The sequence below is a fragment of the Rhinopithecus roxellana genome, chromosome 4, assembly GCF_007565055.1.
Source record: "Rhinopithecus roxellana isolate Shanxi Qingling chromosome 4, ASM756505v1, whole genome shotgun sequence".
Taxonomy (NCBI): Eukaryota; Metazoa; Chordata; class Mammalia; order Primates; family Cercopithecidae; genus Rhinopithecus; species Rhinopithecus roxellana.
The window spans coordinates 129019171-129032055 of NC_044552.1; the positions used below are offsets into that span (position 1 = coordinate 129019171).

The window sequence follows — 12885 nt, forward strand, 5'->3', positions numbered from 1 at the left end:
CAGGTCTGGAATTATAGCTTCTTCCTTTGCTCTCTCAGTCCCTTGTTCTTCATTTATTTCCCTGAGTTAGTTCTGCCCACTGTTTATCATCCTTTTATTGTAATAAACAGTTAGCTCTTTGGGGAAAGAGTACAATATTTCTTAGTCATATGTGTTTGGCATATATATAGTACCGCATGTAAACCAGAAACTAAATACCTGTGAAATGAATGAAACACTAAGACCAAAAAACATTTCCAGAACTAGAATGTACTTTTCTCGAAATCCCTGCATGTCATCTCTTTATCTCACAGCCATTTGTACTGCCACCCTTCTTTGTATGTCTTCTATGACAGTCTAATTATGACATTTCTTGCTCAATTAGGAGCATTTACTGCTCCAAGTTGACCCTAGGACAATAATTTGACCTGAATGAGATAAAATTCAATCTTTATGCAATGTCCTTCAAGATCTGACTTATGCCATCAGCAAATCTCATGTCACTCCTCTCCTCTCACTCTGTAACACCCATACGAAATTTCTGTCCCAGAAATGGGTTTTCTATGTGGAATGCCTTGTTTTTCCCTTTTCTTCCTCTTCATCTTCCATTGGCTGGCTACTCATGCACCAGATTCTAGATAAGATGTTGCTCATTTTGGAAATTATCCCTAGCTTCCCACACCATCTCCAGCCCCAGATTAGATAAATTCTGTCTCCTTAGTGATCTAACAGCTAACAGTTAGATATCAGAAAGACTTGGGTCAAGATCTGAAGCTATTGTTAGTAGTAATTTTAGACATTTGCAAATTTTAGCTTATTAAGTCATAGATTTTAGACATTTGCAAACTTTAGCTTATTAAATCATAGATCACTGGGCCCCATCCTCAGAGTCTCTGAATCAGTGGGTCTGGGATGAATCTCCAGAATGTGCTTTTCCGACAGCTTTCTGGATGACACTGATGATGCTATTCTGAGGAGCACAGAGATAACTGATGCTTTCGATAACTTATTCATCTACTTTTGTTTACCCCTGTAAACTTTAGTTTCAGCATCTGCAAAGTGCGGCTAAAAGGAGTGTTTAAAAATTAGTTGAGATAACGTATGTGAAGGGGTTGACATGAATTAGGGCTCAATGACAGTTAATATTGTTTTTGTTTTATCATTGCTTTCATAACACTGTGTTGAATTCCAAACCGGACAGATCGTGCCAAGTAAGCTGAGAACCCCCAAAAGAACAAAGGTTGGTTTTATTATTATTGTGTCACAGGTGTCTTATGAAGTGTGTTAGTAGTCAGTAAATAAACATACAATGAAGTGAATTCAAATTACAAGCATTCAATAAGTATTTAGTGAAACAAATTTAATGCTTCTTGTAGATAGCCCCTACCTAAAATGTTCCAGATTTCTCCTTTTAGCTCACTTTATTCTTGGTATTCTTGGGACTGTTTTGTTGATTATTTCCTAAATTACTTTTTGGTTATGGTGAGTCAGTCCCCAAGCTTTCCTTTCTAAGAAGATTATACAAGCAACAGAAAGAACTTCTTCCTGTAAAGAACTAGAAATGAATAACCACGTGGGCTATTCATTTGTCTCTGTAGTTTTGGTTTCATACTGAATGAAAGCAGTTGCATAAAAGTATTCCCCTGCCTTCTGTGCTTGAACATATGCCTTTACTTAACAGTGGATATGGGTTAGAAATTAACATGTGAAGAATTTAACTTTCATTTCTTTGCAAATTTATGAAGCCTCCTCTTTGGAAAAGCCTTTCCTATTTTTACTGTCAGTCTATACCCCTTTGACCTCAGAACCTCGTATTTGGTATTCATACATTATTAGTTCGGCAGGTATTTTTTTCACCACCTGCCATGTGGCAAGCACTATGTTTATGGTGGTGATGCCACACTAAAACAAAACCCCTGCTTCACAGAACCTAAAGCATAGCATTTATCGACTTGCACTGTAATTGTTTACTTCTCTGTCTCCTCCCCTGCTAAGTTTCAGCCTCCTGATGGTAGATGCAGTATCTAATTGAACTTTGAGTCTCCCCATCAATGTCTAGTATATGGTAGACATTCATATCTATGGATAATTATTATTTACCTACAGAGACCCTTCATTATACTGGTTTGAGAAATGGAACTGAGCCCCAGAGATCATATAATGCTTGTCCTTGAAACAGTTTGGCACGAGCTGTGTATTCTTTGACTTCCAAAGTGTTAGTTTGAATTTTAATTAGGATCAGCCAGTAAAATGTGGGAGATTTTACATAAGAATCCAGATTTCCAGCTTCTCTTGTAAAAGCCCACATTCCTGTATCACACAATGAGCTGAAGCTGTGGCTGGTCCACCTGCTTCTTGAGATGGGGCATGCCTTCTCCATTTCACTACAACCCTTACCATACCCTATCATTTTGCACATGTCGGGGAGGGGCAGGGGGGTGATGTGTGGTGAGGGGAGAATGAAGTTCTTCCAATTCTACATAAATTCACTGAAAGTGTGCGTTCATAAGCTTATAGCAACCTAACTCCCAACATTGTAGATAATAACTTACGTTTTTCCTTCAGTGATGTGGAATGCTAACAAGCATTTGTTTACATTTGAACTATATATCATATTGAGTAAACAATCTAAATTTTGTCTGTTGTTTTTCTGCATTTTCACAGTAGGTTTCTTGTATTTCTCAAATTAAATAATTGCCAGCTACATTCTACTGTAATGTGTATCCTAGTCCAAAATAAAAATATATCTAAATCTATCTAGTTTAGGATTCTTTTCCTCCCTTCATGATTACTGAACTAATTCTTTTTATTTGTCTTGGTTTTGTCATTTGAGACTAGAATACTTAAAAACATAAAATTGAATTAAAATTATAGTTTATCCAACTAAATATATTCGTGCTTTGTTTCAGTTATCCTTAAAAAGAAGAGGAAGCAAAGATTTGCCAAAATCTGAAAAAAAGGCTCAACAGACTCCCACAGAGGTATGTGGAAATAACATTTCAACTAGTACATCAAGTACCTCTAAGTGTATATAATAATAAGCTACATTTATAAATAGATATAATGTCCAGATAAACTTATGGAAAACAAAGTCAAATTTGCATATCAATTCTGTAGTCGTGGATACAGGCAGTATAAATCAGAATGTTTACTAATAAAGCCAGCCGTAGTATCCCTATTATAATTGCTTTACATTGTAAGCACACAGAAAAATGTCCTTCGTACTTTATACGCTGCTGTATTTGAGAACTATACTCATGATGCTAATCTTGTCCTTTTATAATTAATAAGGTCAATAGAAAGGCTGTTCCTATAGTGTCAGGAGAAAGTAAAGAAAGGAATGTTGCAGAGGGAAGTCAGAAGGGAGAGAAAGGCTCATTATATCTTTAGAGAGCCCTGGAATGAAGTAATTCTCCATACCAGTGATTGGAGAAGCCAAATAAAGGAGACAAAGGAATAAAAATGAAAGATGTACTCAACATGGGCTTGCTAAAAACCTTAGAAACACAGCCACAGTAAAGACTAGCTCTGCTTCCAAGGTAAAAAGAGGTGCCAATGGTTGTAATGAAGAAGATTTTAAAATGGAAGGGGAAACGTGGGATAAAAGTGACACTATTGTTAAGGAAAGGGATCCCGATCCAGACCCCAAGAGAGGGTTCTTAGATCTCAAGCAAGAAAAAATTCAGGGCGAGCCCATACAGTAAAGTGAAAACAAGTTTATTAGGAAAATAAAGGAAGAAAAGAATGGCTACTCCATAGACAGAGCAGCCCTGAGGGCTGCTGCTGGTTACCCATTTTATGGTTATTTCTTGATGATACGCTAAACAAGGGTGGATTATTCATGCCTCCCCTTTTTAGACCATATAGGATAACTTCCTGATGTTGTCATGGCATTTGTAAATTGTCATGGCACTGATGGGATTGTAGCAGTGAAGATGACCAGAGGTCACTCTTGTGGCCATCTTGGTTTTGGTGAGTTTTAGCTGGCGTTTTTAGTGGAACGCGTTTTATCAGCAAGGTCTTTATGACCTGTATCTTGTGGCGACCTCATATCTCATCCTGTGACTCAGAATCCTTAACTATCTGGGAATGCAACCCAGTAGGTTTCAGCCTCATTTTACCCAACTCCTATTCAAGATGTAGTTGTTCTGGGTCACATGTCTTTGATATTACGACTCTCCAAAAGCACTTGGCTAGATATTAACCTTTAAACTATGTCCATTGGATTCTATGGTACTGTAGTATACTTTTATGATTACAAGGTTTTTTTCACATTCGATAGATAATTTAACTAAAGTGATTTTAAATATTCAAAATGTGAAAAAGTTGATCTCAGACATTTTTTAAAGCATAACATGTTAACTGTATATTATTTTCCTTTTTCCTCTCTGTACCTGCTGTGTTCCTGCTCTGTTTTCTCCTGGTACTTGCACCAGAATGTGTATAGACCTCAGCACTTTTAGAATCCCAGAGAGTCTCACAGCCAAGACCATGATATCATTTTTTTGTACCTTTCTCTCTGTTCCCTTAGTAAGTCCAAATATACTCTGTCACTACAGCTTTTCCACTCTGTCTTTGCTGTCACTTTATTCAACTTACTCTAAATATTTTGTTGTGAATCATTTCACGTGTTGCCATGAATCTTCTTTCCTACCTTGTTTATGGAGTAGACACTGTATCTACATTTGTCCTATTCTTACACTTTCTGCGTTAAAAGTTTATTTATTCTTTTCAACCATAGTCTCTGATGCAGGAATTCTTAACTGTTTAATCTTGGCTTTATGGACCTCCACTCGCTATGCATGTGGGCAACTTTCTGCAAAAACATCCACAACTTTAATCAGTTTCTCAGTGAGGCCTGGGACCTTACAAAAGTCAGGATGCCATGCAATCCACCAGTTTGCCCAGTTCACCCAGTTTTCATGGGCAAAAACTTCCTTATTTATATATACTGCAGCATTTGAAGTTTCTGCTATCATTTCCAACACATTTATTTTCAGAGCTTATGACCTGTCACTTTTCAAAAACCTACCCCAGGAGATGGATCAGGCTGTCTCCGATGGGATATCTCAATTATCAAATGGTCCATTTTTACAAAATTATAACGCGATTCCAATGTTCAGTCAAGATTGCAAGCCATCGATCCACATATTTGTATTACTGAAAATATACCATTCTATTGTAATTCTTGTTTATGCATTCATCTCTCCTACTTAGCCAGGGCATTTTTGTAGACAGGACTCATCTTATTCAGCTTTGAATCATCTGTGTCTAGTGATTGGCACTCTGCACATGTTCAATACATGCTTTAAAATATTCCCATGTCTCCTTTTTCTATGTTAAACCACACAAAATTGCCAACAATGGCAATTGCATATGGTCCAAACCTCTATTATTCATTTAGCTTTGTATTTCATTTTGTTAATTTGCTTCAGCATCTTTGATCTCTTCCTCACATGTTCCTCCAGCAGCACAGTGACTTTATTTACAGAGAATTTATATTGCACGGCAATTAAGAACTGTATCTCTAGGGCCAGGTTGCCTAGGTTGAAGTCTATGGCATATATCGACTGTATGAACTTGGGTCCATTACTTATTCTTTTTGTGCCTCTATTTCCTCATGTATAAAATGGGAATCATAATAGAGAGTTGTTGCACAGACTAAACGAGTTAATATATGTAATCAATTAGAATGCAATTTAGTTTCTAGCAGTGGCTCTTAAAGTCAAAGCCAGGCTTAGCTCATTTATTACTGGCCTTCATCATATCTTTATGTTCACTTCTTCACATGTAATTTGCATCTTAAATTGAATGAGTCTTTAACATACACAAAAATAACAAATAACTTGCTTCACACCTCAGAGCATTTTAATTTTTCTTGCCTACTGTTCACTGTGGGAAATAGGAGCAAGTATTTACTGCTCAATTACTGTAGACCAGGCACTTTGCATGCAATCTCCTGTCTTTTTCGATAATTATGTATGATATTTCTAGCCAAGTTTCCAATGCAGCCTACAATAGTTGGGTTACAAGATGAGGATGCAAGGCATATTGGCATACAGGGTTGTAAACTCTTGGCATTGCAGAAACTGCACATTTTGTATCTTGAAAAGATTTATTTTTAAATAAATAAAATAATTACCATGCCCATTAGCCCTTGATGCAATTCCTTCCCTCATAATGCCTCTATTACATGCAGTCTTTGTCCAAGTGTTAAAATAATTGTTGTTTTCATTCCTTTGGGCAGGAGAGCTTACATACACACTCATCAGATATTCTCTTTTTTATTTGGTTAATATAACCCATTGAAGTGTTATTCTGCTTCAGTTTGTGCCTTGTATCACAACCACTGCTGTTTTGGTTAGACTCAATTTGCAGTATATGCCAACTATACTAGCAAATAAAGGCCTTGCCTTGCAATCAAGGACTTCCACCACACATGCAACCCTACCTGGCTTCCCAGTCTCATCTACTCTTGCATGTCAAATAAAACCTAGCCTATATAAAAGCATATTTGACATTGTTGATCACGTTTCTGTTCAAATATTGCTCTAATTATTGGCCTACATGACCTTAGATTTCCCCTCCCAAACCTCTGACCTGTCTCCCTTCCTTTTTTTTTTTAGATTTTTTTTAGATGGAGTCTCACTCTACCACTCCATCACCCAGGCTGGAGTGCAGTGGTGCAATCTCAGCTTACTGCAACCTCCACCTCCCAGGTTTAAGCAATTCTCCTGCCTCAGTCTCCTGAGCAGCTGGGACTACAGGTGCATGCCACTATCCCAGCTAATTTTTGTATTTTTAAGAAAGACGGGGTTTCACCATATTGGCCAGGCTGGTCTCGAGCTCCTGACCTCGTGATCCACCCACCTCAGCCTCCCAAAGTGCTGGGATTAGAGGCATGAGCCACTGCCTCCAGCCATCTGTATCCCTTTCTTTTCTTCTTCTCATTGGTTGTGTCTGTGACCATTATGATAGGTTCAACCATCACCTCTATGCATCTCATCCACACGTCCTCACTTCTAGACCTGAGCTCTAAGTGCCAAGATGTAATCTTAGTAATCTAATCATGAGCCTGACATTCTACATGACTGTTGATGGATGTTTCCACCCCGTGTCACTCCACCAGAACACCTCACAGACAGCATTCTTAAAACCTTAAACCCATATTCTTCACACAAAACCATTTCCATTTCTCCTTTTGTACTTTTCAATTTGGTTAATGACTGGGCTTTGAGGTTGTCCTGAGAATGTCATGAGAATGTATGAGAAGAACTTCTGTCAGTTTCATTCCACTATCCTTTCAGCAGGCAGAACCAACATTATCCATTTTAGACTGATGGGAGTACATCCTATTTTAAAAGTGATTTAAATGGAATGCTCCTCTTTGTTCATTCTCTATCCTTGCTATTGGCCATACAATCCAATGAGACCCCCTCAACTTAAAAATTCAGGGTCATCTTTGATTCCTCTGCTGATGTGATCCAAAACATTGTAACATATCCTTGGTCTCATCCTCACTAAATTAGTGGGAGGGTCCCAGCACATAGTATAATATATTGTAGGCAGCTTCTCTCTTCCCTTGTGAAATGAGTTCTTCCATCAAAGCTTTCCATGACATACCCTCTTCTCCTCCTCTCTGGATGCTACTAAGGCTGTCTCATCTCTCCTGGTAGTCCTTCTCTTCTTTCTTCTAAACCTCTTCTAGAGGAAAGTGTACAAGACAACGCATCTTATTTCTTTGCTTTTACCACATTGCTCTATTTTTTTTTCTATTATGCTTCTTTTCTAGAGGCAGCATGTGCAGTGGAAGGAATATGAGTTTGGGACTCAGCCAGAATATAGACTGTGCTCTGTCACTTATTAACTTGTGCACTGCAATATTAATAAATCTCTCCCATCGGTAAAGGGGAGATCGCATCACCTATCTTGAAGGGCTGATATAAGGATTCAATACTATATGGAATGTAATGTTCAGGTTCTGCACACCCAGCAGCTCTCAAACCCTTCATATTCCCATTAGTAGATAGGAAGACAGGAGATCTATGCCCTGTTCTCCATCTCTTCCATCTCAAAGGCTCTGTCTGGTATTTACTGAGCGTCTCTGGCAGAAGCTCATTATTCTCCTCACCTTCTCACCAGTGGTTGCTCCTTTTTTACCAGAATGCATCTCAAACACAGATGACTAAGTACTAGGTAAGGAAAGAATTTTTATTTTCATTTTTTAAATGAAGAAACCAAAGTTCACAGAAGTTACATGATTGGCTCAATATACATACTTAAAAGAGAATTTTGAGAAATTGTCCTTGGGAGAAATGCCCGTAGACATAATAACATGCTTCGGTAATATCCCTCAGAGAAAGATTTCCACTAGTCCTTTTGTACTTTTCAGTTTAGTTAATGACTGGGCTCTGAGGTTGTCATAAGAATGTGTGAGAAGAACTTCTATAGTTCCACTATCCTTTCGCCAGGCTGCACCAGCTTTATCCATTTCAGACTCATGGGAGTACATCCTATTTAAAATGTGATCTCGATGGAAAAACTAACAGTTTCTCCTTGGATGGACCATTCCAGTGTCAAACTTTCCTGACTTACAGGCCTCTAAAACAATTATCCTTTGAATAAAAACAGGGGACAGATTATTCTAAGTGACACAGAAATCAAGAGCCTGAGCATTAGTTTCAGACAGAACTGGATTCAAATTTCACCTTTGTCCTTTGCTATTCATTAGCTGTGTAACCTTCTAAGAGTTACTGAACATCTTTAAATCAGGAACTTTAATACCTACTCCTAAATTTACTCTGAATATTAAATTAGGTTCATATTTGTAAAACACTTTTCAGCACTTGGCTCAGTGTGACAAAAAAGTGGCAGCGAATGCAAAGGAACCACATGCTCCTTGAACAGATTTTATATTTATTACTGCAATAATGAAACAACAAAAAAAGAAACACTGCTGAAATGATCACCAAACAGTTGTATGCAGTTAAAACATATAATAATCTCTGAATAGTGATAACCACAGTTTGTCTCTTTTCATATTCCTTTTCCTTTTTGCTTCCAGGATGTAACATTGTTCTAATCTTTAATTTGCCAAAGAATTGAAGTGATCTGAAGAAAATACTCAGTGTCTGCTTCTGTTTCTCTGTCATTAAATCTGTATTGCAAGAAAAAGAAATTATTTTTCCAGGTGTCCTCTTTTGGTTGTTTCCTTGATTTACATAAAAATGATGTCCTATCCTTGTCCCTCTTTTCCCCCAAATGAGGAGGACAATGAAGATCTGAAGTGCCAGCTGCAGTTCGTTAAGGAAGAAGCCGCTTTGATGAGAAAGAAAATGGCCAAGATTGATAAAGAAAAGGACAGATTTGAACACGAGCTTCAGAAGTACAGATCCTTTTACGGGGATCTGGACAGTCCTTTGCCCAAAGGAGAAGCTGGAGGCCCTCCCAGCACCAGGGAGGCCGAGCTCAAGCTACGGCTAAGGCTGGTGGAGGAAGAAGCCAACATCCTGGGCAGGAAAATCGTCGAACTGGAGGTGGAGAACAGAGGCCTAAAGGCGGAACTGGACGACCTTAGGGGTGATGATTTCAACGGCTCCGCCAACCCGCTCATGAGGGAGCAGAGCGAATCCCTGTCGGAGCTGCGGCAGCACCTGCAGCTGGTGGAAGACGAGACGGAGCTGCTGCGGAGGAACGTGGCCGACCTGGAGGAGCAGAACAAGCGCATCACTGCGGAGCTCAACAAGTACAAGTACAAGTCCGGCGGTCACGACAGCGCGCGGCACCACGACAACGCGAAGACGGAGGCCCTGCAGGAGGAGCTGAAGGCAGCGCGCCTGCAGATCAACGAGCTCAGCGGCAAGGTCATGCAGCTGCAGTACGAGAATCGCGTGCTTATGTCCAACATGCAGCGCTACGACCTGGCCTCGCACCTGGGCATCCGCGGTAGCCCCCGCGACAGCGACGCCGAGAGCGACGCGGGCAAGAAGGAGAGCGACGACGACTCGCGGCCGCCGCACCGCAAGCGCGAAGGGCCCATCGGTGGCGAGAGCGACTCGGAGGAGGTGCGCAACATCCGCTGCCTCACGCCCACGCGCTCCTTCTACCCGGCGCCCGGGCCCTGGCCCAAGAGCTTCTCCGATCGGCAGCAGATGAAGGACATCCGGTCGGAGGCCGAGCGCCTGGGCAAGACCATCGACCGGCTCATCGCCGACACGAGCACCATCATCACCGAGGCGCGCATCTACGTGGCCAACGGGGACCTGTTCGGACTCATGGACGAGGAGGACGACGGCAGCCGCATCCGCGAGCACGAGCTGCTCTACCGTATCAACGCGCAGATGAAGGCCTTCCGCAAGGAGCTGCAGACCTTCATTGACCGTCTCGAGGTGCCCAAGTCTGCGGACGACCGCGGCGCCGAGGAGCCCATTTCCGTGAGTCAGGTACAGTTCTGCCTATTGCGAGCCACGGCGGTGGCCAGGCTGGCCCGCGGAGCCGCGTCCCAGGGGGGCGTCTCGGCGCCCGGACTGCCGCGCCCCGCTTGAGGGAAGCCCCGGCTCAGGGCCGCACTGGGGCCTGAAACCCCCCGCCGGTCCACCCGTTCTTCCACACTGTACTGCAGGGCTGAGGTTTTTGTGAGTCCATCATGTAGTCATCATTTCTTCCTGTGTTTTGTTTAAAAGGAAAACTTAACACCATTCATTACCCTCAATTTTTGTGGAAACAGTAAAGGATTTTGAGATTTTGAGGCACATTATTATTTTAGAAGGTCAATATTTTTCTGTTACTCTGCTAGCAGATGAACTGCAAGATGGTCCTGAATAGGAATATTTAGCTGCTGATTTGTGGTTTTCGAGTCAAGATCCATATTGAGTTTAGGATTTTAAAAAAATGACTAGACTGGTAGACCGAGGAGGGCGGATCGCTTGAGCTCAGGAGTTTGAGTCCAGCCTGGTCAGCAAGGCGAGATTCGTCTCTCCAAAACACGAAAAATTAGACGGGTGTGGTGGCATGCACCTGTAATCCAAGCTACTCCGGAGGCTGAAGTGGGAGGATCTCCTGAGCCCAGGCAGATGGAGACTGCAGTGAGTGGTGATTGCACTACTGCACTCCAGCCTGGGCTAGAGTGAAACCTTGTCTCAAAAGAAAGAAAAAAGCTAAAACAGAATTGATGGCCGGTCACTGTGGCTCATGCCTGTAATCCCAGAGTCTGAGGAGGGCGGGAGGTCAGAAGTTGGAGACCAGCCTGGCCAACATGGTGAAACCCCGTGTATACTAAAAATATAAAAGTTAGCCTGGTGTGGTGGCGCACTCCTGTAATCCCAGCTACTCGGAAGGCTGAAGCGGGAGAATCGCTTGAACCCGGGAGAGGGAGGTTGCAGTGAGCCAAGATTGCACCACTGCACTCTAGCCTCGGTGAGAGAGGGAGACTCTGTCTCAATAAAAAAATAATAATAATAATTTAATTAAATAAAACAGAACTGATGGATAACTATTGGTAAATGTAGAAACCAGTGGTAAAAGGACATGATTTTGTGTCTGCAGCCCCTGGAAAGGAGCAAATGAAAGCCACTTTTTTTTTTTTTTTTACCATAAGTTTAAATAACATGATCATTATTTCCAGAGAAAAATCACTCTCAGTTGTATAGTGGAGAATCTCAGTACTGGGGAAGGAGTCTATACGGTAGCTTGAAGGCAACACTACTTCAGAGAAATAGTAATAACTATTCCAGAACAGGGAAAACCAGCATTTTTCCTCCATCCTGATTTGTAGAGGCACACCGGATGAATTGGACTGAGCTGCTTTGGCCAGGTATGGTGGCCATTTAAAGACCAATGCATTTTATCAGAATTAACCACATGAAAGATAATTTATGAAACAAAACAGGCAATGCTGTTTCCTCTGGCAAGCCTGGTGTCCTGTATCCATTGGAGAATCCACGGAAGTACAACAGCATGCATGGCTTTTAAGACACGCAAGACATTTAAAAGCCAGTTTATGTACAGAAGCATGATTTTAGATTAACTGCCTGTTGGTACAGCTAGAAAAATTGCAACCCTATCGCTTATTTATCTTGCATGTTGCTCCGCTTTGCTATGAAAAATACCGTTTTATGATAAAACTTGTTGAATTTTGATATGTATTCAGTTATACCCTCAGGGAAAATAATAGAAATTAGAGTGAGAGAAAGTGCTGTGTATAAAATTAGGCTTTCAGATTTTACAGATATAGGCTTAAGGGAGGGTGGGGGTTCTTTTGTATCTTAAGTTGAACGAATGCTTAAATTAGTTGATGTGAATTTAAGTTTTAAAGATTATTATTAATTAACTCTTCTCTTGTCTTTGCATTTACCTTCCCAGATGTTCCAGCCTATCATTTTACTTATTCTCATTCTTGTATTATTTTCATCACTTTCTTACACAACAATATTTAAACTTGTCTTCCTTTTTACACTGTTTTTTGTACTGTAAATTTTTCATCATCTACCATTCATTGTAGTATTTTCAGTTTGTTTATTTTGTTCACCCTTCAAGACAAGAAGTAAAAGAAGTATAATTTCTGTAGTAACCAATGCTATAAAAACACTGAAGACTGCTTATTTCTTTAAAAAGACACAACTCATCTTACCACGACCAAATTCAATAAGAAGCCCAAGCACTAAAATATTTCAGGTAAGAAAGTAAGTGTGACATTTTTCTGTATGAATTGTTTTAATTTTGCTGCTTTTTTTCATCCTGTTTGTCTCCTCTTGATAAATAATTGGCATATTGAATATAAAAATGGACTACATGTCTCGTAATTATTTCTCAGTAGCTCACTATTATTATTCAAAAGCTGGACGAACATTCACAATTTGGTCACATTTCCAAAAACTACATACATTTGTAAAGTACCTTTGCCAGGTT

General features: G+C 40.4%; 2 protein-coding genes across 2 annotated transcripts in view; both read left to right on the top strand.

The window, feature by feature from the left end:
• Positions 1-12651, top strand: part of SOGA3 (SOGA family member 3) — a 50524-nt gene extending 37873 nt beyond the window's left edge. The window contains exons 5-7 of the mRNA XM_010358363.2: positions 2889-2960; positions 9246-10421; positions 12340-12651. Coding sequence (XP_010356665.1) covers positions 2889-2960; positions 9246-10421; positions 12340-12450 — 1359 coding nt within the window. The 3' untranslated portion in view covers positions 12451-12651. The remainder of the gene's footprint in view (positions 1-2888; positions 2961-9245; positions 10422-12339) is intronic.
• The window catches only part of KIAA0408 (KIAA0408 ortholog), a 32882-nt gene continuing 32336 nt past the window's right edge, over positions 12340-12885 (top strand). Inside the window, exon 1 of the mRNA XM_030929367.1 lies at positions 12340-12651. The gene's annotated coding sequence lies outside the window, so the exon portion shown is untranslated. The remainder of the gene's footprint in view (positions 12652-12885) is intronic.